Genomic DNA, 27,611 nt, shown 5'->3' on the forward strand with positions numbered 1-27,611 from the left:
TCCTCTGTAGGTATAATTCTATGGGACTAATTCAAATAATGCATGTCATAACGAGATACCAAGCACTTCAAGCCAAGCCTCCATCTCTCGCCACCCACAAAATTTCAGTCACATCTCACGCCCTACACTTGTCTGTCCAATGCATGCAAATAGCTTGCCCACTCCATAGAAAGCTGCTCTCTGCACTGATTGGTTAAGTAGTTTAAAATGTTAGGCTAAATGTAAAAAAAAAAAATTACATTTGAGGTTTAAAAAGGAACGATAAACCGTTAATTTCTGGTTCCAACCCGTCCAGAACTTTATTTTGCTGGTCAACCTACCTCATACACTTGCACAACTTTTTTATTTAGTTTATATGTAGATACAAAAGGGTTTATGGTTGGGACTGAGCATGAAATTGTGCCTTCTAGTCAAATGCAGGAAACAGTACTACCCCCTTGTGCCCCCAAAAAAACATTGTTACAATTACTTTGCAGCCTTAGTTATATGAAATACAATACTACCATCTTGTGGCTACAACATTAACTGTAGTCTTAATTAACTGGTAACATTACAGTCAAAGCAGAGTGAACAAACATCAGTTGTTGCAGCTCTCGTCCTTTAATGCATTGTCAATACTGAGGATGTATAGACATGTTTTTTTTGTACAAACAAGCCACATTTTAGAAATCCCAACAGATAAAGGCCTACAAGCCTGATTTATCCTAAATAGCTAGATTATTTCTATTCAAATTAAAAATGGCACAAATAATCTAAAAGATCAGTGTCCTTTCATGACTGACTCAAGCCTTCCCTTTGTAAATCACTACAGAGGCCAAGGCTGAACAACCAGCTGTGTGGACGGCAATGTCTGCATATCCCTCAAATCCCAACACTCATAAGGAACAGGATGCCAAAATGACATTAATTACAAAATAATTAGTGCAAAGCAAAAAACACAAAAAAATAAACTAAATCAATAAGTTCCATTCACTTCCCATAGGAGCGTGAATACCGAAGGATTCATTAATTTTGGCACCTACATGTTGCCATGTGTTAAATGGCAGCGCCATTTACCATTCTTCAATGATAGTCTGTAGCTTGCCCAGTGGTGTGACAAAACAGAAAATACGAAATTACAACCACGAAGGCATAAAACTTACTCAGGGAGAGAAGTTGCACAAGTTACAGATATTTTCTAAACACACAGAAGCCATGAAAGGGCTTATTGTAAATTTACCAATTAATGTAGTTTAAAAAAAATATGACATTCAAAAGTTGCCTTTTCCTGCTCAAACTAGAGCTGGGCATCAGACAAAAATCCATATCACGATAAACTGCCTGAATTGATGAAATTATAAATAGAACTATAATTTTATAACAAGTTTAAAAATTACCCTTTAAACTACTACTAAGCTTGTTTATGGGTCAATTGACAGCTATAACAAATCCCCCATATTAGCAAACTTATTTCATTTCAAACTTTACATTTCTCTAGTATAGGCTACTTATCGTAGTGAATGTTATCTGCAAAATGCCTGCAATAAGTGGTCGGTGTCAATCATTTTCCGGTTTATCGTCCCAGCTCTAGTTCAAACATTTTGAGAAGTCAAATACTGTTGGGAACTTAGTGTTTTAATTGTTTCAATGTCACAACTTCACATAATACTTTAAAAAAAAGTTAGGCTTCATTGAGTAAACAATACACCAACCAGCATTGCGGTGAAATATAGGCACTGACAGTTTAAATAACTAAAACATTGACAGCAGTTACTAGAAATGTGTCCTCAAATTGAATGTAGTCCATATTAGTTAGTGTTACTGCTATAGTTGGTATAAATAACTAAGGCACTGTTCATATGTTCCTCCACAAGTAAGCATTTCACGGTTAGCCCACACCGGGTGTTTATGAAGCATGTGACAAAATAATTTTGAATCACAAAACAAAGACAAAAAAAACATACATTTCAAAGAGGAACGCATTGAACATCAGGAGCGATTGTGGGATCAAGTAGCTAACAACTGACGAGTTTAGTGCACCAAGCAGTAGGCTTTCAGAACATGACAGAAATGCAACGTCCATGTATCAATGTCTGTTTCAAAACATGTAGTAGTGGAATATTGGAATTATTGATATGACAGTAGTTAAAATTGTTTATTTTAATTTAAAGGACCAAATTTAGGCCTGAAAGGCAACAGAGCAGTGGATTTCAACATTACCTTCGACCTCATCTCCTTTATTAGATTAATGGTAAACGAGGGGACTGACGGTCAGACAATTTGTGTATTTCAACCACAGGAGGCTGCTGAGGGGAGGACGGCTCATAATAAATGGCCGGGAAAGGAGTAAATGGAATCAAACCATGTGTTTGTTGTGCTCAATACAGTTCCAGCCATTACTAAGAGCCCGTCCTCCCTAATTAAGGTACCACCGGCCACCTGTGATGTCAACGCAGCATTACTTAACATCCCCATATTAATCACAGTTCAGCTACAGTAGTGTGTCTGTGAGCCCTGTTGGGACATTTTGTACTTGGTCTATGCGTTTGAAAGTACCTGCTCTAGAGGAAGCGACCAAAATCAATCATTTTGAAAATCACACTCGATACCCAAATTCCTTTCAAAGTGTTCAAGCCATGTTCACTAACTGAATAGATGTTATGTACAGTTCTCAAGGCACCTTTTAGAATGTTTAAAAATAAACAGTAAAAAATAAATAAAAACAGTTGCGGTCACTCAGTTTTCAGGGTTTACACCTGTAAATTGGGGTCGTGTTGACTGCAGCTAGCAAATCATTCACACTAACTGACCAACTTCATGCAGAGTATAAAAACAACATCCAAGGGTAGCTGTGTTGGAGGTATAGAGTTGGGCAACTTAGGCTGTGTTTACACAGGCACACCAATTATTTTATTTTTATTTGGCCAAAAGGCCAATCACATCAGATCTTTTTCAGAGCTGATCTGATTGGTCAAAATACCAATTAGTGAGAATTTGTGTGTGTGTGTGTGTGTGTGTGTGTGTGTGTGTGTGTGTGTGTGTGTGTGTGTGAATTGGGCTGCCTGTGTAAACACAGCCCGACTACTTTCCCTGAAGCTTGAGCTTAACGCCCATCATTGAAAAGGGTTCTCTGTGGTAAGGGTGATTAAAAAACACAATTTTGCTTGAGGTTTTATTTCCCTTCTTAATAGGGTTAAATAAGAAACAGTGTGGGTCCAAAGCACCTTTGCGATTGGCATGGGCTCTATGCAATTAAGAGCTGGGGACTCCGCCCTCTTCCATGGTGGCTGGTGGGTTGTGGTTCTTGTGGAAGGGAGTCTCCTTAAAGATGAACCAACAGTTACCGGTCCATAGGATGAGGTTCAGAAATCCGAAAATCTGGACGAGCAGGAAAGTGTGAAACAAAGACAAAACCACAGGATACAAACAGAAAGGAATTACAAATGCTACATTAAGTGACACTTATACCTTTAGAACCGTCATTCATGCTTGACTTGTACATACCTGTAAATTACATTGAGAAATGGCTATAAATTCCTCTGAATTTTTTAAATTACTAAATCAAATTGCTCACCACAGAGGCATTGAGTTTTCCCATGGAGGGGAAGTTTCCAGGTGAGCACAGGGGCTGACAGTTCTCAACCAGGTGGTTTGGGTTGGTGGCCCACTTCACGTCAGTCAGGCCCTTCCCCCAGGCAGAGGAGGACACCAGCCACAGGAAGGCAAAAGCAGCAGTCACCAACAGGTCCTGAGAAAAACACAGGGGAGGGTTGTCACTATAGGACCATGTTGAAGAGGATGGAAGAACGCAGCTTTTAAATCATGAATCGCTTTTGAAAACTATTAGGCTCACAACTTAACCTGTCGTCTCAGCTGTTAGAGCCATACCAGGCTTAAAATATGAACCTAACCCATCAGCCAGAGACAAATGATTACATTGTTAAATCAACAGTTATTTAAAATCACAAAATACTTCACATTAAAACACAAACTGAGGATGTATGAAACTCACTTATTAGGGGCCTCCCGGGTGGCGCAGTGGTCTAGGGCACTGCATCGCTAGCTGCGCCACCAGAGTCTCTGGGTTCGCGCCCAGGCTCTGTCGCAGCCAGCCGCGACCGGGAGGTCCGTGGGGCGACGCACAATTGGCCTAGCGTCGTCCGGGTTAGGGAGGGTTTGGCTGGTAGGGATATGTCTTATGTCTTATCGCGCTCCAGCGACTCCTGTGGCGGGCCGGGGGCAGTGCGCGCTAACCGAGGGGGCCAGGTGCACGGTGTTTCCCCCGACACATTGGTGCGGCTGGCTTCCGGGTTGGAGGCGCGCTGTGTTAAAGAAGCAGTGCGGCTTGGTTGGGTATTGCTTCGGAGGATGCATGGCTTTCGACCTTCGTCTCTCCCGAGCCCGTACGGGAGTTGTAGCGATGAGACAAGATAGTAATTACTAGCGATTGGATACCACGACAATTGGGGAGAAGGGGGTAAAATTTACTCACTTATTAAAAGCCCAACTAAAAAGGTGGGTTTTTAAAAGTGATTTAAAAACCTCTTATCTGCCCCTCTTACCTGACAGAGCAAGGTGTTCCACAACTTTAGAGAACTAGCCTAGATTAAGCAAATACATGAACCAATTTTTCAGCATCTGGCTGAGAGATGGTGTCTAATTCAGAAAATGTAAATATGTTGTTTTAGATATGCTTTTCTTTTCTGCAAACTGCGCAGTGTGGCTAACATTACAATCACTATATCAGCTGCACATGCTTACTCTGTACAGTACACACTAGAGGTCGACCGATTATGATTTTTTCAATGCCGATACCGATTATCGGAGGACAAAAAAAGCTGATACCGATTAATCGGCCGATTTATATAAATAAATAAATGTTATATATATCATACACACACATTTTTGTAATAATGACAATTGCAACAATACTGAATGAACAATGAACACTTTCATTTTAACTTAATATAATACATAAATACACACAGCTCTGAAGTGACAATGATACTGAAGAGTCTGCTTAGGAGACAAATACTCTCAACTGTTTGAATAAAAATAGAGTTTAAGTTACCTGTGATGAATGTTGAAAACAAAAACTGTAATTTCTATATGCAGGAAATCCTATTTTAATAATGGGCATGGTAAGAATTGACGACCAAAGTGCGAGTCATAATTCCCATGACACCTTCTAGCAAAATCTGAAAAGCGGTTCCTTCATTTATTCCATAGGATATTTTTAGATTCACTTAAACTAAGGTCTGTGTTTCGTGTAGGCTTACACCACCTTGCCAATTTTATAACTGTGTAGATATCCATAGGACAAGGTAACTCTGATCAATATTAGCGAAGATCATTTTTTTTGTAGAGTGGATTTATGAAAATATGTTGACAAACGTTACCTTATCCTAGTGAGATTTACACGGGTATCAAAACATCGAGGCGGTTTAAGCCTGCACGAAACACAGACCTTATTTGAAGTAGATCAAGACAATCTCTATGGAAGACATGAACGGTAAAATAACGAAGGAACCCCTTTCAAGTTCAGCCGCAAGTTATTACAGGAATTATAACACGTCGACTATTTCTCTCTAAACCATATACCTTTGACTAATCCGGAAACTATCACCTCAAACAAAACGTTTATTCCGTTCCGTATTTTATCTAACGGGTGGCATCCATGAGTCTAAATATTCCTGTTACATTGCACAACCTTCAATGTTATGTCATAATTAGTTCGCAAAGAGCCAGGCGGCCCAAACTGTTGCATATACCCTGACTCTGCGTGCAATGAACGCAAGAGAAATGACACAATTTCACCTGGTTAATATTGCCTGCTAACCTGGATTTCTTTTAGCTAAATATGCATGTTTAAAAATATATACTTGTGTATTGATTTTAAGAAAGGCATTGATGTTTAAGTACACATTGGAGCAATGACAGTCATTGATTGATTGTTTATAAGATAAGTTTAATGCTAGCTAGCAACTTACCTTAGCTTACTCCATTCGCTAACAGGCAGGCTCCTCATGGAGTGCAATGTAATCAGGTGTTAGAGCATTGGACTAGTTAACTGTAAGGTTGCAAGATTGGGTCCCCCGAGCTGACAAGGTTAAAAATCTGTCTTTCTGCCCCTGAACGAGGTAGAACGTTCCTAGGCCGTCATTGAAAATAAGAATGTGTTCTTAACTGACTTGCCTAGTTAAATAAAGATTAAATAAAGGTGTAAAAAAAAAAAAAAAAAAAAAAAAAAAAGACGTACATTTTTATTATTTTTATTTTATTTATTATTATTATTTTTATTTTAAATCAGCGCCCAAAAATACCGATTTCCAATTGTTATGAACAATTAATCGGGGCCGATTTCAAGTTGTCGACCTCTAGTACACACACCATTATTGGTCTGCCAGTTGATGGGTTGCTTCTCAAAAAACCCTACAAACAGTCTCACAATGACTGGTTGATACTGATCTGGCAGTACACAGGCTGGTAGACCAGGTTATACAAATAGTCCTCCAGTAATGCTACACTATACGGTAACTAACAAACCCCACCCTGTTCGAATAAAATCAACTATATGTAGGCTACTTTGCCTGATGCGTCAAGCGCTGCAATTAAACATTTAGACAATTTACTAAAGCAGGAGCCAGAGATCCCGAATGGCGCAGCGGTCTAAGGTACTGAGTCTCAGTGCTAGAGGCGTCACTACAGACCCTGGTTCGATCCCAGGCTGTCTCACAACCGGCTGTGATCGGGTGTCCCATAGGGTGGCGCACAATTGGCCCAGCGCTGTCCGGGTTAAGCAGTCATTGTAAAATAAGAATTTGTTCTTAACCGACTTGCCTAGTTACCTTTTTTTAAACTAACCAGAAGAAAATTTCTCCTGCTGCTGCTGGCCTTTGCAGATTCTGCCATTATGCACCTGAAGTTGCCGGTAATAGACTACAACAGCGGTCAGCAACCTTTACCATTTAGAGTGGCAAGTTATCGTACCATTTCTACTGATCTGTGTGTCAGTTATGATTTTCATATGCACATTTTTGTGGAACAGTTTCATCTCTCAAAATCAATGTCATGTGGTTAATCAAAATTATAGTGAAGCCTCTAGCACTGAGATGCAGTGCCTTAGACTGCTGCGCCACTCGGGAGCTATGCATGGCCTGTCTGCAAGGAACTTGAAACATTGTATTAACTATTAACTTGGGTCTAGCCTGAAGCTCCTGCTAACAAACTTGCAACATTGTTTAAAATATTCTGGGCCCTGCCAGTGAGCACCACAGACAGACACAGCCGTAGGCTATTTGCACAAGGGATAAGAAGTAATCAGGTAGGCCTTTATGACATTTCCACCGGATCAGAGCATGACATTTCCCCCATTTCATGCTGAGTGGTTATCGAAAGTGGGAGAGCTGGAAAGATTTTTCAAATAGGCTACGTTGAGGAACTATTCACAATGGATGTCAAAACAGACAGTTTACTTTCTTTTTGAGGCGAAGAAAAAAAATTCTTTGAGAAGCTCCACAGTGATGGCAAGTTAAGCCAATCAGAAATAGTATCAGATCCCCAAATGTGCATATTTATAAGCCTACATTTGCGCCCAGGCCAGGTAGCCTAGGCCTGGTTCTATTCATAATCAGGTGCGTGTCCTTACTCAAGATTGTCTTTTGTTTGGAGAGCTCCTGTCAATGAATAAATTAACTCGTAAACAGAATGAAATAAACCTAAACTTTTCCCTCACAAGTGTAACCTAGGTTGTGCGTTCTACAAACAACATGTCCACTCCTACAATGACAAGACTGTAATAATAATAATATATTGAATCCATTAACAGAACCTGTAGACTAGAAATGGTAAACGTTCTACTTGTGTGCCATCCCCGAAGCCTTCGCAATGGATTAGTCCACTCAGACAGGTGTCTCGTGTGCCATAACATTTTTTTATATGTTTGCCACTGTTTGACAAAAAATGAATTAAGACAAAAAAAATACAATCTTGGTCGACCAACAGCCGATCTACCCAACAGATGACTAAAAATGGGATCAGCCCTAGTATCTTAGACTCACAAAGGTGGGTCCGCGGCCCTCGCGGTACACATGCTGGTATCCCAGGTATAGGACCAGGGTGGCGGTGCAGTACAGGAAGCCAAAGACACCGACACAGACGTAGAACTCAGCCGAGGAAGAGTAGTCGCCCTGGAGGTAAATCTCATTCGTGGCGCTCCCGTTACACGAGGGCACCTTTAAAGGGCCATAGCTAGGCAACCTAGAAAGTAGTGGGGTGGTGGGAGAGAAAAACTATTAAATTAGAATGTAATCATATTGCACAAATCCATTTCAACTATAAATGCAAAAACATTTAAGGGGCAACCATCAAAGACAAATAAAATTGATCTTGGTGGGAAGAATCTTTTGGTTTGTCCATGTGTGACTGCGTACATTTTACAACCAGCTTTAGAGTAAAAGGAAACTGCTCTTTGGAATTCCTGTTTACACATCAAACCCTTGAAAAGTTTTGCATTGCTTTTCAGGGAGTGCCAGGGATAAGCTTATTTACTGTACAGACCATAGGCAGGGGTTACTGGCAATTAAAAAACAGAAGAAACAATATGACAGCATACATGTCATTAATATGCAGCTCTATGCGAGAGGTGTTTTACCTGAAAGGGTATCCGAACCCAACGTCTATGTCCTTTAGCACCGCATCCCCACATTTCACACTGATGTGGGTCGTTCCAGAGTAACCACCCGTGGTGGCGAAGGCAAAGATGGTGAACACCTGCACAAAGAGAGAGGTGAGTTAGCGTGCATCTCAATGGTCTTAAGTTACTTCCTCTCATCTATTTGCCTTCACATCATTCTCATTTATGGCAGCTAAGAAAAGCTCATTCCTGGTGGGCTGACTTTTCACTAGTGTCTAGGCTTTGTTCAGGTCAATAAAGGAGACAAGGAAAGGTACTTTAGAATTCATAAACGGTTTCTCTCCCAAGGAACCAGAGTTATTGTGCACTCCTCTGATTATCAAAATAGTTCATTTGTTCTTTAAGATTTTAAATCAACACATAATACATGTAGCCTACATAAGACTGTATACAGCTATATTTAGCTAATCTTTATTATAGCTGATCAGAGGGCTGTTCTGAGTTGTGGTTGTGTAAATCACAACAGAAAGTGGTCCTCTCTAGGTAGAGCATGGCACGTGCCACGCCAGGATAGTGGGTTTTGACTCCCGGGATCACCCATACGTACAATGTATGCATGACTAAGCCCCTTTGGATAAAAGCATCTGCTAAATGGCATATATTATTATAATAAGAGGTGTTCCACTGGTAGGACACAGAGCTGGTTTTAAGTGGTCAAGTGTTCCTGCTGCAGCACACTTAACAGTCCTGTGTAAAAGTCATAAGGGTGGGGAGTGGTCACCCGGCAAGAAAAGCCTCAACTCCAGCAGAACGCCCCACTGGGGTCAGGTCAAACAGGAAGAGGCCCCAAGAGGCCTCAGACATGGCTCGTACCAAAAATCTTGAAACCTTGACTGGGCAGAACACTGGGGACCTCACCTCATCCACCCTGATAGTCACTTCCTCTACTCAGAGCAGGACAGTGGGGTGAGGGCAGACCCAGAGAGGGGAAGTACGGCAAACATACACGTACGCAAAATCATAGGCTTACACTTCTCTCTCCCAGACTAAGACTTTCCCTGTGCTAGAACCTTGACTCTTTCTCTCTCATGATTACTCTTCACCACATTAACTTCCCCTCCAGCCTCTTTCCACACAGGAAACTCCTTCCCTCAATGAGTTGGCTCTCTCAGCACTCACTAAGACGGACTGGCTCCTAACAGCTGAGTCTGACAAACTAGCAGCACGTTTAATGGGTTCTGTTTGAGAAAGGAGAGGCGCAGGTCTAATCTTGATCTGTAATGAGGAGTTAATTGGGATGTAAGGTCATTTGAGAATCAGTGATTTTTGTATAGTCTGATAGCAATGCTTGAGTAAGGTTTATTCTCCTAGGTGTAATAAAAATAAAACTTGGGAATACCACACCATCCGGAACTACAGAAAAACCTGCCTGGTGGGCTGATTCCATTTAAAATAGACTGCATAGAAAGGTACCCCATTTTAAATGTAGGACTAGGATGATGTTGCTGCCCCTAGATGTATACTGAACAAAAACAGAAAACTGCACAATTTCAAAGAATTTACTTTGTTAGACTTCATAAGGAAATAAGTCGTGAAATGAATTCATTAAGCCCCAATCTATGGATTTTACACGACTGGGAAAAAAGATCTGCATCTGCTGATCACAGACATCTTAAAACAAAATGGGCCTCAGGATCTCGTCACGGCATCTATGCATTCAAATTGCCATCGATAAAATGCAATTGTGTTTGTTGTCCATAGTTTGCCTGCCCATGCCATAATCACGGGGCACTTTGTTCACAACATTGACATCAGCAAACCGCTCACCCACATGACGCCATACACGTGGTCTGCGGTTGGGAGGCCGGTTGGACCTACTGCCAGATTTTCTAAAACGATGTTGGAGGCGGCTTATGGTAGAGAAATTAACTTTAAATTATCTGGCAACAGCTCTGGTGGACATTCCTGCAATCAGCATGCCAACTGAACGCTCCCTCAACTTGAGACATCTGTGGTATTGTTGTGTGTGACAAAACCCCACATTTTAGAGTGGCCTTTTATTGTCCCCAGCACAAATTGCACCTGTGTAATGACCTTGCTGTTTAATCATCTTCTTGATATGTCACACCTGTCAGGTGGATGGATTATCTTGGCAAAGAGAAAGGCTCACCAGAGGTAAACAAATATGCACAACATTTCAGAGAAATAAGCTTTGTGCGAATGGAACATGCCAGGGAATTTTCTTGATTTCAGATCATGAAACCAACACTTCACGTTGCACTTATATTTTTGTATATTTGAATACAAATTTGTTCCTGTGTTAGTTGCTGGTAGCAGTGTTCCAACAAATAGGAGTTACTGAACAGATCCCTCCAATGAAAACATGTGATGGGACATCAAGCACGCCAACTTCTTCTAGAATAATGCCCTTTGTTCTAAAAGTAGCCTAGTTGTCACGTTCCTGACCTGTTTTCTGTTGTTTTGTATGTGTTTAATTGGTCAGGGTGTGAGTTGGGGTGGGTAGTCTATGTTATGTGTTTTCTATGTTGGGTTAATGGTTTGCCTGGTATGGTTCTCAAGAGGCAGGTGTGTGTCGTTTCCTCTGATTGAGAGCCATATTAAGGTAGGTTGTTCTCACTGTTTGTTTGTGGGTGATTGTTCCTGTGTCTGTGTATACCACATGGGACTGTTTCGTTTGTTCGTTCATTTTAGGTAGTCTGTTCCTGTTCGTGCGTTCTTCGTCTATATGTAAGTTCGTTTGTTTCAGGTCTGTTGCCTTCGTTTATTGTTTTGTAGTTTGTTCTAGTGTTTTGTCAGTGTTTCGTCTGTTAAATAAATTCAGTATGTATTCATCACCCGCTGCGCCTTGGTCCGTTCAATCACCACAAGACGAACGTTACACTAGTCGTGCCCACATCGGCTCAAGCACGTTCCCACATGATCACAATCAATCAGAATTTACATAGCAGTTGAGAAGTGCAAAACAGACCACGAGGCCTTCTGAACAATAACAAATATCCAATGCAATAAACAGAGGGTCATAAAAAACAATGCCACAAGTTGCTGAGTGTAAAGGGGTCAAATACTGGTATTTCAGTAGCGGACTAAACTACAAAGTGAAGGAAATTGATTTTTATTTTGGGGGTAGAGCAGCTTTAAAGTTGCAGACAGATTGTGGCTTCCGTCAATGTAAATTGTCTGCATCATTTCCAATCCTCCATATTTTCTTTGTACATGATTATACAGTACCAGTCAAAAGATGACACCTACTCAATCAAGGGTTTTTATTTATACAATTTTCACACTTTGTAGAATAAATAGCGAAGACATCAAAACTATGAAAAAACACATGGAATCATGTAGTAACCAAAGTGTTAAAAAAAACAAATTATATTTAATAAATTAATATTCTTCAAATAGCCACCCTTCGCATTGACAGCTTTGCACACTCTTGGCATTCTCTCAAACAGCTTAACCTGGAATGCTTTTCCAACAGTCTTGAAGGAATTCCCACATATGCTGAGCACTTGTTGGCTGCTTTTCCTTCACTTTGCGGTCCAAATCATTTCAATTGGGTTGAGGTGAAAACACCAGTCTCAACGTCAACAGTGAAGATGCGACTCCGGGATGCTGGCCTTCTAGGCAGAGTTGCAAATAAAAAGCCATATCTCAGACTGGCCAATAAAAGACTAAAAGATGGGCAAAAGAACACAGACACTGGACAGAGGCACTCTGCCTAGAAGGCCAGCATCCCGGAGTCGCCTCTTCACTGTTGACGTTGAGACTGGTGTTTTGCAGGGAATTTTTAATGAAGCTGCCAGTTGAGGACTTGTGACGTGTCGGTTTCGCAAACTAGACACTACTGTACTTGTCCTCTTGCTCAGTTGTGCACCAGGGCTTCCCACTCTTTATATTATGGTTAGAGACAGTTCGCGCTGTTCTGTGAAGGGAGTAGTACACAGCATTGTACGAGATCTTCAGTTTCTTGGCAATTTCTCAGAACAAGAATAGACTGACGAGTTTCAGAAGAAAGGTCTTTGTTTCTGGCCATTTTGAGCCTGTAATCGAACCCACAAATGCTGATGCTCCAGATACTCAACTAGTCTAAAGGCCAGTTTTATAGCTTCTTTAATCAGAACAGTTTTCAGCTGTTTTAACATAATTGCAAAAGGGTTTTCTAATGATCAATTAGTCTTTTAAAATGATAAACTTGGATTAGCTAACACAATGTGCCATTGGAACACAGGAGTGATGGTTGCTGATAATGGGCCTCTGTACTCCTATATAAAAAAAATTAAAAGTCAGTTTCCAGCTACAATAGTCCCTTACAACATTAACAATGGTTTACACTGTATTTCTGATCAATGAGGTATTTTTTTTTCTTGCTTTTCTTTCAAAAACAAGGACATTTCTAAGTGACCCCAAACTTTTGAATTGTAGTGAGTGTACAGAACACACACTTTCATTCCCCCCCTAATTGGAGTAAATTAAATGGACAACAGGCGTCAACATACATTTTACAGACAATATATTTTACAATAGTCATCTTGTTTGTTTTTAGTCCCAGCCTTCAGCTACCCTTCACCCCTCCCATCTATCTCTGAAGACCATCCAGTTTCTATTTGCCATATATCTAACTGCGCTGTTTCACAAAACTTCTGAACCTATATACAGTGGGGAGAACAAGTATTTGATAACCTGCAAAATCAGCAGGTTTTCCTACTTACAAAGCATGTAGAGGTCTGTAATTTTTATCATATGTACATTTCAAATGTGAGAGACGGAATCTAAAACAAAAATCCAGAAAAATCCCATTGTATGATTTTTAAGTAATTAATTTGCATTGTATTGCATGACATAAGTATTTGATCACCTACCAACCAGTAAGATTTCCGGCTCTCACAGACCTGTTAGTTTTTCTTTAAGAAGCCCTCCTGTTCTCCACTCATTACCTGTATTAACTGCACCTGTTTGAACTCGTTACCTGTATAAAAGACACCTGTCCACACACTCAATCAAACAGACTCCAAACTCTCCACAATGGCCAAGACCAGAGAGCCATGTAAGGACATCAGGGATAAAATTGTAAGGCTGGGATGGGCTACAGGACAATAGGCAAGCAGCTTGGTGAGAAGGCAAAAACTGTTGGCGCAATTATTAGAAAATGGAAGAAGTTCAAGATGACGGTCAATCACCCTCGGTCTGGGGCATCAATGATCATGAGGAAGGTGAGGGATCAGCCCAGAACTACACGGCAGGACCTGGTCAATGACCTGAAGAGAGCTGGGACCACAGTCTCAAAGAAAACCATTAGTAACACACTACGCCGTCATGGATTAAAATCCTGCAGCGCACGCAAGGTCCCCCTGCTCAAGCCAGCGCATGTCCAGGCCCGTCTGAAGTTTGCCAATGACCATCTGGATGATCCAGAGGAGGAATAGGAGAAGGCCATGTGGTCTGATGAGACAAAAATAGAGCTTTTTGGTCTAAACTCCACCCGCCGTGTTTGGAGGAAGAAGAAGGATGAGTACAACCCCAAGAACACCATCCCAACCGTGAAGCATGGAGGTGGAAACATCATTCTTTGGGGATGCTTTTCTGCAAATGGGAACAGGACGACTGCACCGTATTGAGGGGAGGATGGATGGGGCCATGTATCGCGAGATCTTGGCCAACAACCTCCTTCCCTCAGTAAGAGCATTGAAGATGGGTCGTGGCTGGGTCTTCCAGCATGACAACGACCCGAAACACACAGCCAGGGCAACTAAGGAGTGGCTCCGTAAGAAGCATCTCAAGGTCCTGGAGTGGCCTAGCCAGTCCCCAGACCTGAATCCAATAGAAAATCTTTGGAGGGAGCTGAAAGTCCGTATTGCCCAGCGACAGCCCCGAAACCTGAAGGATCTGGAGAAGGTCTGTATGGATGAGTGGGCCAAAATCCCTGCTACAGTGTGTGCAAACCTGGTCAAGAACTACAGGAAACATATGATCTCTAATTGCAAACAAAGGTTTCTGTACCAAATATTAAGTTCTGCTTTTCTGATGTATCAAATACTTATGTCATGCAATAAAATGCTAATTAATTACTTAAATCACACAATGTGATTTTCTGAATTTTTGTTTGAGATTCCGTCTCTCACAGTTGAAGTGTACCTATGATTAAAAAAAATTAGACCTCTACATGCTTTGTAAGTAGGAAAACCTGCAAAATCGGCAGTGTATCAAATGCTTGTTCTCCCCACTGTACATACTAGAGTTCGACTAGAGGCCGATTAAGTTTTCAAAACATTTTTTTTTACAACTTTATTTAACTAGGCAAGTCAGTTAAGAACACATTCTTATTTTCAATGACGGCCTAGGAATGGTGGGTTAACTGCCTCGTTCAGGGGCAGAATGACATTTTTACCTTGTCAGCTCGGGGGATTCAATCTTGCAACCTTACAGTTAACTAGTCCAACGCGCTAACCACCTGATTACATTGCACTCCACGAGGAGCCTGCCTGTTACGCGAATGCAGTAGACGCCAAGGTAAGTTGCTAGCTAGCATTAAACTTATCTTATAAACAATCAATCATAATCACTAGTTAACTGCACATGGTTGATGATATTACTAGTTTATCTAGCGTGTCCTGCGTTGCGTATCATTGCTCCAATGTGTACCTGACCATAAACATCAATGCCTTTCTTCAAATCAATACACAGAAGTATATATTTTTAAACCTGCATATTTCGCTAAAAGAAATCCAGGTTAGCAGGCAATATTAAACAGGTGAAATTGTGTCACTTCTCTTGCGTTCATTGCACGCAGAGTCAGTGTATATGCAACAGTTTGGGCCACCTAATTTGCCAGAATTTTACGTAATTATGACATAACATTGAAGGTTGTGCAATGTAACAGGAATATTTAGACTTATGGATGCCACCCGTTAGATAAAATACGGAACGGTTCCGTATTTCACTGAAAGAATAAACATCTTGTTTTCGAGATGATAGTTTCTGGATTCGACCATATTAATGACCTAAGGCTCGGATATCTGTGTGTTATGTTATAACTAAGTCTATGATTTGATAGAGCAGTCTGACTGAGCGGTGGTAGGCAGCAGAAGGCTCGTAAGCATTCATTCAAACAGCACTTTCCTGCGTTTTGCCAGAAGCTCTTCGCTGTGCTTCAAGCCTATCAACTCCCGAGATTAGGCTGGTGTAACCGATGTGAAATGGCTAGCTAGTTAGCAGGGTGCGCGCTAATAGCGTTTCAAACGTCACTCGCTCTGAGACTTGGGAGTATTTATTCCCCTTGCTCTGCATGGGTAACGATGCTTCGAGGGTGGCTGTTGTCGTTGTGTTCCTGGTTCGAGCCCAGGTAGGAGCGAGGAGAGGGATGGAAGCTATACTGTTACACTGGCAATAATAAAGTGCCTATAAGAACATCCAATAGTCAAAGGTATATGAAATACAAATCGTATAGAGAAATAGTCCTATAACTACAACCTAAAACTTCTTACCTGGGAATATTGAAGACTCATGTTAAAAGGAACCACCAGCTTTCATATGTTCTGAGCAAGGAACTTAAACGTTAGCTTTCTTACATGGCACATATTGCACTTTTACTTTCTTCTCCAACACTTTGTTTTTGCATTATTTAAACCAAATTGAACATGTTTCATTATTTATTTGAGGCTAAATTGATTTTATTGATGTATTATATTAAGTTAAAATAAGTGTTCATTGTTCATTCAGTATTGTTGTAATTGTCATTATTACAAATAAATTAAAATAAATAAAAAAACGTCCGATTAATCGGTATCGGCTTTTTTGGTCCTCGAATAATCGGTATCGGCGTTGAAAAATCATAAAATCGGTCGACCTCTAATACATACAGTTGAAGTCGGAAGTTTACATACACTTAGGTTGGAGTCATTAAAACTTGTTTTTCAACCACTCCACAAAATTCTTGTTAACTTGTTTGGGATAGGGGGCAGCATTATCACTTTTGGATGAATAGCATGCCCAGAGTGAACTGCCTCCTACTCAGTCCCAGATGCTAATATATGCATATTATTATTACTATTGGATAGAAAACACACTGAAGTTTCTAAAACTGTTTGAATGATGTCTGAGTATAACAGAACTCATATGGCAGGCAAAAACCTGAGAAGAAAATCCAAACAGGGAAATCTGAGGTTTATAGTTTTTGAACTTACCCCTATCGAATACACAGTGGGATATGGGTTATTTTTCACTTCCTAAGGCTTCCACTAGATGTCAACCGTCTTTGGAATGTGGTTTCAGACTGCTCATGTGAAGGGGGGCCGGATGGGAGATGTTTTACTAAGGGGTCTGCCTACAGCCTCGTTCTCAGTCACGCGCTTTCACTTGAGGTTGCTCTCGTTCCAGGGCAATTCTACAGACTATGGAATTCTCCGGTTGCAACGGTATTGCACTTATGATAAAAACATCCTAATGATTGATTCTATACTTAGTTTGACAAGTTTCTTCGACCTGTAATATAACTTTTTGAACATTTCGTCTGAATCGAACAGATCGCGTTTTTGGACATAAATGGACATTATCGAACAAAACAAGCATTTATTGTGGAACTGCGATTCCTGGGAGTGCATTCTGATGAAGATCAAAGGTAAGTGAATATTTATATATGAATAATGTTGACTACCCAACATGGCGTATATTTCTCTGGCTGGTTTGGGCTCTGAGCGCCGTTCTCAGATTATGCTTTTTCCGTAAAGTTTTGAAATCTGACACAGCGGTTGCATTAAGGAGAAGTGTATCTAAAGTTCCATGCATAACACTTGAATTTATCAACATTTATAATGAGTATTTCTGTGAATTCATGTGGCTCTCTGCAATATCACTGCATGTTTGGGAACTACTAAATCTAACATACCAATGTAAAATAAGATTTTTGGATATAAATATGAACTTTACCGAACAAAACATACATGTATTGTGTAACATGAAGTCCTATGAGTGTCATCTGATGAAGATCAAAGGTTAGTGATTCATTTTATCTCTATTCGTGCTTTTTGTGACTCCTCTATTTGGCGGGAAAAATGGCTGGGTTTATCTGTGACTTGGTGGTGACCTAACATAATCGTTTGTGGAGCTTTCGCTGTAAAGCATTTTTGAAATCAGGCACTGTGGCTGGATTAACGAGAATTTTATCTTTAAAAAGATCGTACTTTTTGGAGAAATGTCCTTTGTTCTGATGAAACAAAAATAGAACTGTTGGCCATAATGACCATCGATATGTTTGGAGGAAAAAGGGGGAGGCTTGCAAGCCGAAGAACACCATCCAAACTGTGAAGCACGGGGGTGTTAGCATCATGTTGTGGGGGTACTTTGCTGCAGGAGGGACTGGTGCACTTCACAAAATGGACAGCATCATGAGGGAGGAAAATTATGTGGATATATTTAAGACATCAGTCATTAAGTTAAAGCTTGGTCGCAATTGGGTCTTCCAAATGGACAATGACCCCAAGCATTCTTCCAACGTTGTGGCACAATGGCTTAAGGACAAGAAAGTCAAGGTATTGGAGTGGCCATCACAAAGCCCTGACCTCAATCCTATAGAACATTTGTGGGCAGAACTGAAAAGGCGTGTGCGAGCAAGGGGACCTACAAACCTGACTCAGTTACACCAGCTCTGTCAGGAGGAATGGTCCAAAATTAACCCAACTTATTGTGGGACGCTTGTGGAAGGCTACCCAAAGAATTTGACCCAAGTTAAACAATTTAAAAGGCAATGCTACCAATTACTAGTTGAGTATGTAAACTTCTGACCCACTGGGAATGTGATGAAAGAAATAAAAGCTGAAATACATTTATTATTCTACTATTATTCTGACATTTCACATCCTTAAAATATAGTGGTGATCCTAACTGACCTAAAACAGGGAATTTTTACTAGGATTAAATGTCAGGAATTGTGAAAACTGAGTTTAAATGTATTTGGCTAAGGTGTATGTAAACTTCTGAATTACACTGTACATTTTACCTTGTTCTTTTTGTTCCATCCTTCAGCTCCACTCAACCCCTCCCATCTATCTCTGAAAACCATCCAGTTTCTGTTTACCATATATTACAACTGTGCTGTGATATTTCACACTGGCCATTATTCTAATGAGCTCCTCCCCCAAAACATCTAAACAAGAGACCTCGATTAATCGTTTATGTAAAGTTGTGAGTGTTTCCTTGTAAAGTTATGATGTTATATACTTTTTGATTTTGGATCCCGCGGCTCAGTTGCTGTGAACGCTACAATCTGTCCTGGGATCCTGACAGATTCCATGTAAAGAGAGAGACACGGAAACCCAGCTAGCTCAAGTCTCAAATGTAGGTCGCTATTGAACATTTAACATTGTAGGAGCTGTGTTTACTTTGCTTTATTCCGGGACAATTTGGACTGCCCAGACTTTCAATGTAGCAACTGTTTGCTTGCAGAGGACTACAGGGGCGAAGTGCCTACTCTTAGAAAACCTACTGGGGACTCCACCCCGCCTACTTTTTTTTAGTTTTCTACCCCAGTAGCCGGATGCCGCGCTCTGGTGGAAGTGTCGCCGCAGTGTCAGCTCCACACAGCCGACTTGGCCTGTACTCTGCAGGGATCCCTCCCAAAAGTTGTCTCCCCCTTCCCCGGAGAACAGAGCTAGTAGGATGCTCCTGTGGGATGTTCCTGTTCTCGACCCAACCAACCAGCCATGGAGATGTCACTCGCCATGGAAGTCGGGAAAAAAATGCATATTCTGGCAACGGGGGCCTCCAAGGAGATGTTAAGCCCGGACACAGAACAGAAACGGCTTAGTCACCCTGGAGGTGCCTTGGTCCTCTTGTCTCCCTCTCCGGTGGCGACTACGTCAGGTTTAGATACTCAGAGCAACCACCCTCAGACCGTGAGACTGCCTGAGATACCGGGCCATTCATCATCTACGATGGATACTACAGCCGACTCGGGTCCATCGGGCCCCACCGCTCTTCGGTCCTCGAGGGATCTTCTAAATCACTTGAGGCGAAAGAACGGCCGGACCTCCTCTGCTATTTCCCCAGCTGTCATCATTGGCAGCTCTATGGTGAGTGTCGTGTCTTTGGCTATGCCGGATTAATTGCTATGACATGATATTCTATAAAATACTTTCTCCGTAATTAATATTACCTGATTGAACTAATCATGTAAATATAATTAACTAGAGAGGGGCACCACGAAATAATATTTATAGAGCTGTTATCTTCCGAATAAACTCTTAAAGACCTAATAATATTTTACATCAATAGCAGTCAATATTAATCGTCATCTTATTCTGTCTCATCTGAAAGTTGTAAATCCTTGGTTATCTGCAAGAATCCTGGCTAACAAGTTGAATCAGCAATACAAAATTGGGTTTAATTATTTATTTACTAAATACCCAACTAATCACACAGAATCACACATACACAATTAAATCATAACTTGATTACAAATTGCCGTCATAAAGGAAAACGTCCCTAGCGGGCGGAACAGATATGACAGCTTGTTACACAAAGGGGGCTGGGTTTTAGTGAAAGAGCGGGAGACTGGAACAGAGGTGAAGCTGTGCTATCGTAAATACAGTATCTTATGCATTCTAAATTACCGCCCATTTGGAAAAGGAAAATACAATAAATATTTACTCTGAGCTGCGCTTCAGTAGGTTGGTGGTAGATGGAAGACCGTGTTGCCAAACCGAGTCCTCTGAAGAATGTATCTGGTGGTCACTGTATACGTTGTAGTAACGTCGTTGTGCAGTAGACGGGATACTCTGACTGTCCTTCCTAACCTGCGTTTGTAGCAGCTGTTGCTAACTCAACGGCTAGGAGGTATCACTTCTGTAGTGAATACGAGTTCAAAGTTCATACCATTCACAACCAAAGCTCATGCTGATGTTGGCTTAGTTCTGTAGTTATTATCTGAACCATTCTGACATGGGATCGTCACCCTCATATCCTCGGAACAGGAATTTATATTTTTGTCAATGGCTTATATAGGTGGAGGGAGAGGGGTGTGCCTGAAAAGTTTATTACCCATGTCTCTTCACAGGGGCGGGCCACTGGTTGAGCAGAGGCCCAAACTTATGAAAACCCAAATCTCTCATTTGGAAGCTAAAATTACATTTCATCTCTTCAAATAATTTCATATTCAAACATTTGAATTAAACAATTCCATGTGAATCCGATACCTCTGATGTTTAGACTTTCCACAGTAGAGTTTGTCATTCTATCATTGATTAGAATGTGTCAGAGGGCAACCGAACTGACATAATATACCTTAAGTACCACCGCATATGTTCAGTTGGTCGGATTACCAGAATATAGTTCATTTCCCCCCAACTTCTTATGTTCCCAGAATCTCTATGTTAACCAAGGGGTTTTCTTATGTCACATCAGTATAGCAGGGAGAGGGAAAAAGGGGGAAAGAGGTATTTATGACTGTCATAAACCTACCCCCAGGCCAACGTCATGACAGTGAGAAACATCAGTTCCCAGTGCAAAAACCCTGTGCTACCCAGGAGCATGAGTACAGGACACTACAAGGCTGCTTCCGACCGTTCTATGACTGCTGCCGGGGTCTGAGGCTGTCGTAGTCCATGTGGGGTCAAACGACATCAGGAGGGCTAGCTCGGAATTTCTGAAAATGTATTTTAAAAAGAACTGATTCGAGCAATGAAAGACTACAAAAAGCGGCAAATAATTTCAGGTCCGGTACCATTGTTGGGCCAATGTCTGAAAGATTCAGCAGGCTACTGGCATTACACATCTGGCTAGAAGACAACTGTAGCTCTGCTAGAGTCACTTTCATAGATAACTTTGACACCGTCTGGAAACAGAAGATACTCTATAGGAATGACGAAGTTCATCCAAATGAGCTTGGCTCCTGTACTCTGTCCAAGCATTTCCAAGCTGCATTGAGACAATGACTTATCAATGACCCAAGACCAGCTCAGTTAATCCCCACCATTGTGACGTTGTGTTGTCAATGCTGCATCAAATGTACATTATCACAGGGGCATTGGCAGACAATGTAAGTAACTGAATTAAAGTCCCCCTATGTTGATCCTACAGCTATTGTACGCTGTAATCATGTGCCTGCTGTATGAACCATAGTTATTACACTGTTAGCACTGAAGTGGTGTGCCCTAGTAGGTAGTCCACTCTGTGCAGCTCACCATGCACTATCAGCGCCAATGTAAACATGAGCTAGTCTACTTCTGATAAGCTTTCCAGTAAAGCATAAAAAAAACAAATCAGGCAACCCAGAGAAGTACTAAAAATAGCCCATATTAACATACGTAGCCTAAGAAACAAGGTTCATGAAGTCAATAACTTGCTTGTAACAAAGTACATTCATATTCTGACTCTTAATTAAAAAGGCCCTTAATTAAACAATACCTTTGATGATAGTGGCAGCAATAAAAAGTTAACATCTACAGAAAAGCCAACAAGGGCAGTGTTGCAGTCTATATTCAGAACCACATTCCTGTAAAGCTTAGAGAGGATCTCATGTTAAAAACTGAAGTAATATGGCTACAGGTTCATCTGCCTCACCTAAAGCCCATTCTTGTGGGAACCTGCTATAGACCAAGTGCTAACAGTCCATTTCTGGATGATGTGTGTGATATGCATGTGATAAACAAAAGTATATTTTCACACACGAAAAAAAACTTCAAACTAACCAGTGCCTGCAACCTGGTTCAGGTTGTCAGTCAACCTACCAGGTTAGTTAAACAGCACAGGAATGAACTCAACATTTATAAAATCACATATTTACCAATGCTGCAGAAATCTGCTCTAAAGCAGAATCCAAAAACCGTACATAGGAGAAAACAAAATAACCATGATAAGATATATTCAACGCTGATCTGACCAATCGGAATCCATGCTTCAAGATTGTTTTGATCATGCCGACTGGGATATGTTCCGAGTTGCCTCAGAATAACATTGATGTATACACGGACACGGTGACAGTTCGTCAGGAAGGGGATGTTGTTCCCACTGTGACTATTAAAACCTACCCAAACCAGAAACCGTGGATAGATGGCAGCATTTGTGCAAAACTGAAAGTGCAAACAACCGCATTTAACCATGGCAAGGTGACTGGGAATATTGTTGAATACAGTGTAGTTACTCCCGCCGCAAGCCAATCATACAGCAAAACGTCAGTACAGAGACAAAGTGGAGTCGCAATTCAACGTCTCAGACAAGATGTAAGTGGCAGGGTCTATTGACAACCACACATTTAAAAAATAAAAATAAAAATGTAAAAAGTGGGAAACCCAGCCTCGTCGGGGACACCGACAAGCGAAACATCGTCGCCCGCCTTGAGGGTAACAGTGCCATCGACGCGGCCCGCTCCCAAGGACTGTGGGCTCTTCTCCTCCGTGGTCGACGTGAGTAAGAGATTTAACCACGTAAACCCTCTCAAGGCTGCCGGCCCAGGCGGCATCCCTAGCCGCATCCTCAGAGCATGCGCAGACCAGCTGGCTGGAGTGTTAAGGGATGTATTCAATCTCTCCCTATCCCAGGCTGCTTTTAGATGTCCACCATTGTTCCTGTACGCAAGAAAGCAAAAGGTAACTGAACTAAACCACTATTGCCCTGTAGCATTCACTTCTGTTATCAAGTGCTTTGAGAGACTAGTCAAGGATCATATCACCTCCACCTTACCTTTCACCCTAGACCCACTTCAATTTGCTTACCACCCCAAAAGATCCAGACGATGCAAGCCCCATCACATTGGTCCTATCCCATCTGGACAAGAGGAATACCTATGTAAGAATGCTGTTCATTGACTACAGCTCAGCATTCAACACCATTGTACCCTCCAAGATCATCAAGCTCAGGGCCCTAGGTCTGAACCCTGCTATGCGCTACTGGATCCTGGACTTCCTGACGGGCCACCCACAGGTGGTGAAGGTAGGAAACACCTACACTTCACTGATCCTCAACACAGGGGCCCCACAAGGGTGCATGCTCAGCCCCTCCTGTACTTCATGTTGACTCATGACTGCGTGGCCACACACCTCCAACTCAATCATTAAGTTTGCAGACGTCAAAAGTAGTAGGCCTGATTGCCAACAAGACAGCCTTCAGAGAGGAGGTGGTGAGGGCCCTGGCAGAGTGGTGCCAGGAAGATAACCAGTCCCCAACAAAATGAAGGAGCTGATCGTGGACTTCAGGAAAAAGCATAAGGAACACGCCCATATATCACATTGACAGGATTGCAGTGGAGAAGGTGGAAAGCTTCAAGTTCAGGACGGTGGTGCGGTCTGCCCAACGCATCACCGGGGGCACACTCCCTACCCTCCAGCACATCTACAGCACACAATGTCACAAGGCCAAAAAGCTCAAGGACAACCACCCGAACCACAGCCTGTTCACCCCGCCATCATCCAAAAGGCGAGGTCAGTACAGGTGCATCAAAGCTGGGACAGAGAGACTGAAAAACAGCTTCTATCTCAAGGCCAGAAGACTGTTAAATAGCAATCACTAGCTGGCTACCACCCAGTTAATCCTACACATTAGAGGCTGCTGCCCTATATACACAGTACCAGTTTAAAGTTTAAACACCTACTCATTCAAGGGTTTTTATTTTTACTATTTTCTACATTGCAGAATAGTTAAGACAAACTATGAAATATCACATATGGAATCATGTAGTAAACAAAAACAAAGCAAAATACATTTTAGATTCTTCAAAGTAGACAACTTATGCCTTCATGACAGCTTTGCACATTTGGCATTCTCTCAACCAGCTTAACCTGGAATGCTTAACCTGGAACTCTTGAAGGAGTTCCGACATATGCGGAGCACTTGTTGGCTGCTTTTCCTTCACTCTGCGGAGCAACTCATCCGAAACCATGACCTGGCCTCCACAATCACCCGACCTCAACCCAATTGAGATGGTTTGGGATCAGTACTTTGAAGCAATGTGGCAGCAATTACAGCATTGAATCCTCTTGGCTATGACTCTACAAGCTTGGCACACCTGTATTTGGGGAGTTTCTTCCATTCTCCTCTGCAGTCTCAAGCTCTGTCAGGTTAGATGAGGATTGTCGCAGCAGTTATTTTTAGGTCTCCCCAGAGCTGTTCGATCGGGTTCAAGTCTGGGCTCTGGCTAGGCCACTTAAGGACATTCATAGACTTGTCCTGAATCCACTCCTGTGTTGTTTTGGCTGTGTGCTTAGAGTCGTTGTCCTGTTGGAAGGTGAACCTTCGACCGTCTGAGGTTCTAAGCACCACCACCACGCTTCACCGTAGGGATGGTGCCAGGTTTCCTCCAGACGTGACACTTGACATTCAGGCCAAAGGGTTCAGTCTTGGTTTCATCAGAACATAGAATATTTTCTCTCATGGTCAGAGTCCTTTAGGTGCCTTTTGGCAAACTCCAAGCGGGCTGTCATGTGCCTTTTACTGAGAAGTGGCTTCCCTCTGGCCACTACCATGAAGGCCTAATTGGTGAAGTGCTGCAGAGATGGTTGTCCTTCTGGAAGGTTCTCCCATCTCCACAGAGGAACTCTAGAGCGCTGTCAGAGTGACCATTGGGTTCTTGGTCACCTTCCAGACCACGGCCCTTCTCCCCCGATTGCTCAGTTTGGCCGGGTGGCCAGCTCTAGGAAGAGTCTTGCTGGTTCCAAACTTCTTCCATATTAGAATGATGGAGGCCACTGTGTTCTTGGGGACCTTCAATGCTGTAGAAATGTTTTGGTACCCTTGCCCAGATCTGTGCCTCGACATAATCCTGTCTTGGAGCTCTACGGACAATTCCTTCAACCTCATGGCTTGGTTTTTGCTCTGGCATGCAGTGTCAACTGTGGGACCTTATATAGACAGGTGTGTCTTTCCAAATCATGTCCAATCAATTGAATTTACCACAGGTGGACTCCAATCAAGTTGTATTAACATCAAGGATGTTCAATGGAAAGAGGATGCACCTGAGCTCAATTTTGAGTCTCATAGCAAAGGTTCTGAATACTTACGTAAATAGACGGTATCTGTTTAATTTTAATACATTTGCAAAAACATTTTTTTCACCTTGTCATTATGGGGTATTGTGTGTAGATTGAGAAAAGCATTTAATTTAATCAATTTTAGAATAAGGCTGTAACGTAACAAAATGTGGGAAAAGGGGTCAATACTTTCCGAATGCACTGTATTGTCCTCGGTTGTCTATGTTTTTATTCCTACCATGTTGATTCAAATCAAATTTTAAGTTTCTCACGTGCGCCGAATACAACAGGTGAAATGTTTACTTACAGGTTCTAACCAACAGTGCAAAAAAGGTATTAGGTAAACAATAGGTAATTAAAGAAATAAAAACAGCATTAAAAAAGACAGTGAAAAATAACAGTAGCGAGGCTATATACAGTAGCGAGGCTACATACAGGCACCGGTTAGTCAGGCTGATTGAGGTAGTATGTACATGTAGATATGGTTAAAGTGACTATGCATATATGATGAACAGAGAGTAGCAGTAGCGTAAAAGAGGGGTTGGCGGGTGACGGGACACAATGCATATAGCCCGGTTAGCCAATCTGTGGGGGCACTGGTTGGTCAGGCCAATTGAGGTAGTATATACATGAATGTATATTTAAATTGAGTGTGCATATATGATAAACAGAGAGTAGCAGCAGCGTAATAGAGGGGGGGGGGGGGGGGGGGGCAATGCAAATAGTCCGGGTAGCCAGTTGATTTCCTGTTGAGGAGTCTTATGGATTGGGGGTAGAAACTGTTGAGAAGCCTTTTTGTCCTAGACTTGGCACTCCGGTACCACTTGCCATGCGCTGGTAGAGAGAACAGTCTATGACTGGGGTCTTTGACAATGTTTCAGGCCTTCCTCTGACCCTGCCTGGTGTAGAGGTCCAGGATGGCAGGCAGCTTTGCCCCAGTGATGTACTGGGCCGTACTCACTTCCCTCTGTAGTGCCTTGCGGTCGGAGACTGAGCAATTGCGTACCAGGCAGTGGTGCAACCAGTCAGGATGCTCTCGATGTTGCAGCTGTAGAACATTGAGGATCTGAGGACCCATGCCAAATCCTTTTACTTTCCTGAGAGGGAATAGGCTTGTCGTGTCCTCTTCACAACTCTTGGTGTGTTTGGACCATTCTAGTTTGTTGTGGACACCAAGGAACTTGAAGCTCTCAACCTGCTCCACTACAGCCCCGTCGATGAGAATGGGGGCGTGCTTGGTGCTCCTTTTCCTGTAGTCCACAATCATCTCCTTAGGTCTTGGTTATGTTGAGGGATAGGTTGTTATTCTGGCACCACACGGCTAGGTCTCTGACCTCCTCCCTATAGGCTGTCTCGTCATTGTCGGTGATCAGGCCTACCACTTGTGTCATCTGAAAACTTAATGGTGTTGGAGTCGTGCTTGGCCATGCAGTCGTGGGTGAACAGGGAGTACAGGAGGGGACTGAGCACGCACCCCTGGGGGGCTCCAGTGTTGAGGACCAGCGTGGCGGATGTGTTGTTACCTACCCTTACCACCTGGGGGTTGGTCCGTCAGGAAGTCCAAGATCCAGTTGCAGAGAGGGAGGTGTTTAGTCCCAGGTTCCTTAGCTTAGTGATGAGCTTTGAGGGTACTATGGCGTTGAACGCTGAGCTGTAGTAAATGAATAGCATTCTCACATAGGTGTTCCTTTTGTCCAGGTGGGAAAGGGCAGTGTGGAGCGCAATAGAGATTGCATCATCTGTGGATCTGTTGGGGCAGTATGCAAATTGGAGTGGGTCTAGGGTTTCTGGGATAATGGTGTTGATGTGAGCCATTAACAGCCTTTCAAAGCACTTCATGGCTACAGACGTAAGTGCTACGGGTCTGTAGTCATTTAGGCAGATTGCCTTCGTGTTTTTGGGCACAGGGAGTATGGTGGTCTGCTTGAAACATGTTGGTATTACAGACTCAAATCAGGGACATGTTGAAAATGTCAGTGAAGACACCTGCCAGTTGGTCAGCACATGCCCGGAGCACACATCCTGGT

General features: G+C 42.2%; 1 protein-coding gene across 1 annotated transcript in view; it reads right to left on the minus strand.

Moving 5' to 3' along the window:
* Positions 1–2,959: 2,959 nt before the first annotated feature.
* Positions 2,960–27,611, minus strand: part of LOC120065350 (synaptophysin-like protein 1) — a 44,985-nt gene continuing 20,333 nt past the window's right edge. Inside the window, exons 3-6 of the mRNA XM_039016274.1 lie at positions 8,633–8,751; positions 8,040–8,238; positions 3,554–3,727; positions 2,960–3,357 (exon numbers count right to left, since the gene is read on the minus strand). Coding sequence (XP_038872202.1) covers positions 3,232–3,357; positions 3,554–3,727; positions 8,040–8,238; positions 8,633–8,751 — 618 coding nt within the window. The 3' untranslated portion in view covers positions 2,960–3,231. The remainder of the gene's footprint in view (positions 3,358–3,553; positions 3,728–8,039; positions 8,239–8,632; positions 8,752–27,611) is intronic.

The sequence above is a fragment of the Salvelinus namaycush genome, chromosome 20 (assembly GCF_016432855.1).
Source record: "Salvelinus namaycush isolate Seneca chromosome 20, SaNama_1.0, whole genome shotgun sequence".
NCBI classification, from domain to species: domain Eukaryota; kingdom Metazoa; phylum Chordata; class Actinopteri; order Salmoniformes; family Salmonidae; genus Salvelinus; species Salvelinus namaycush.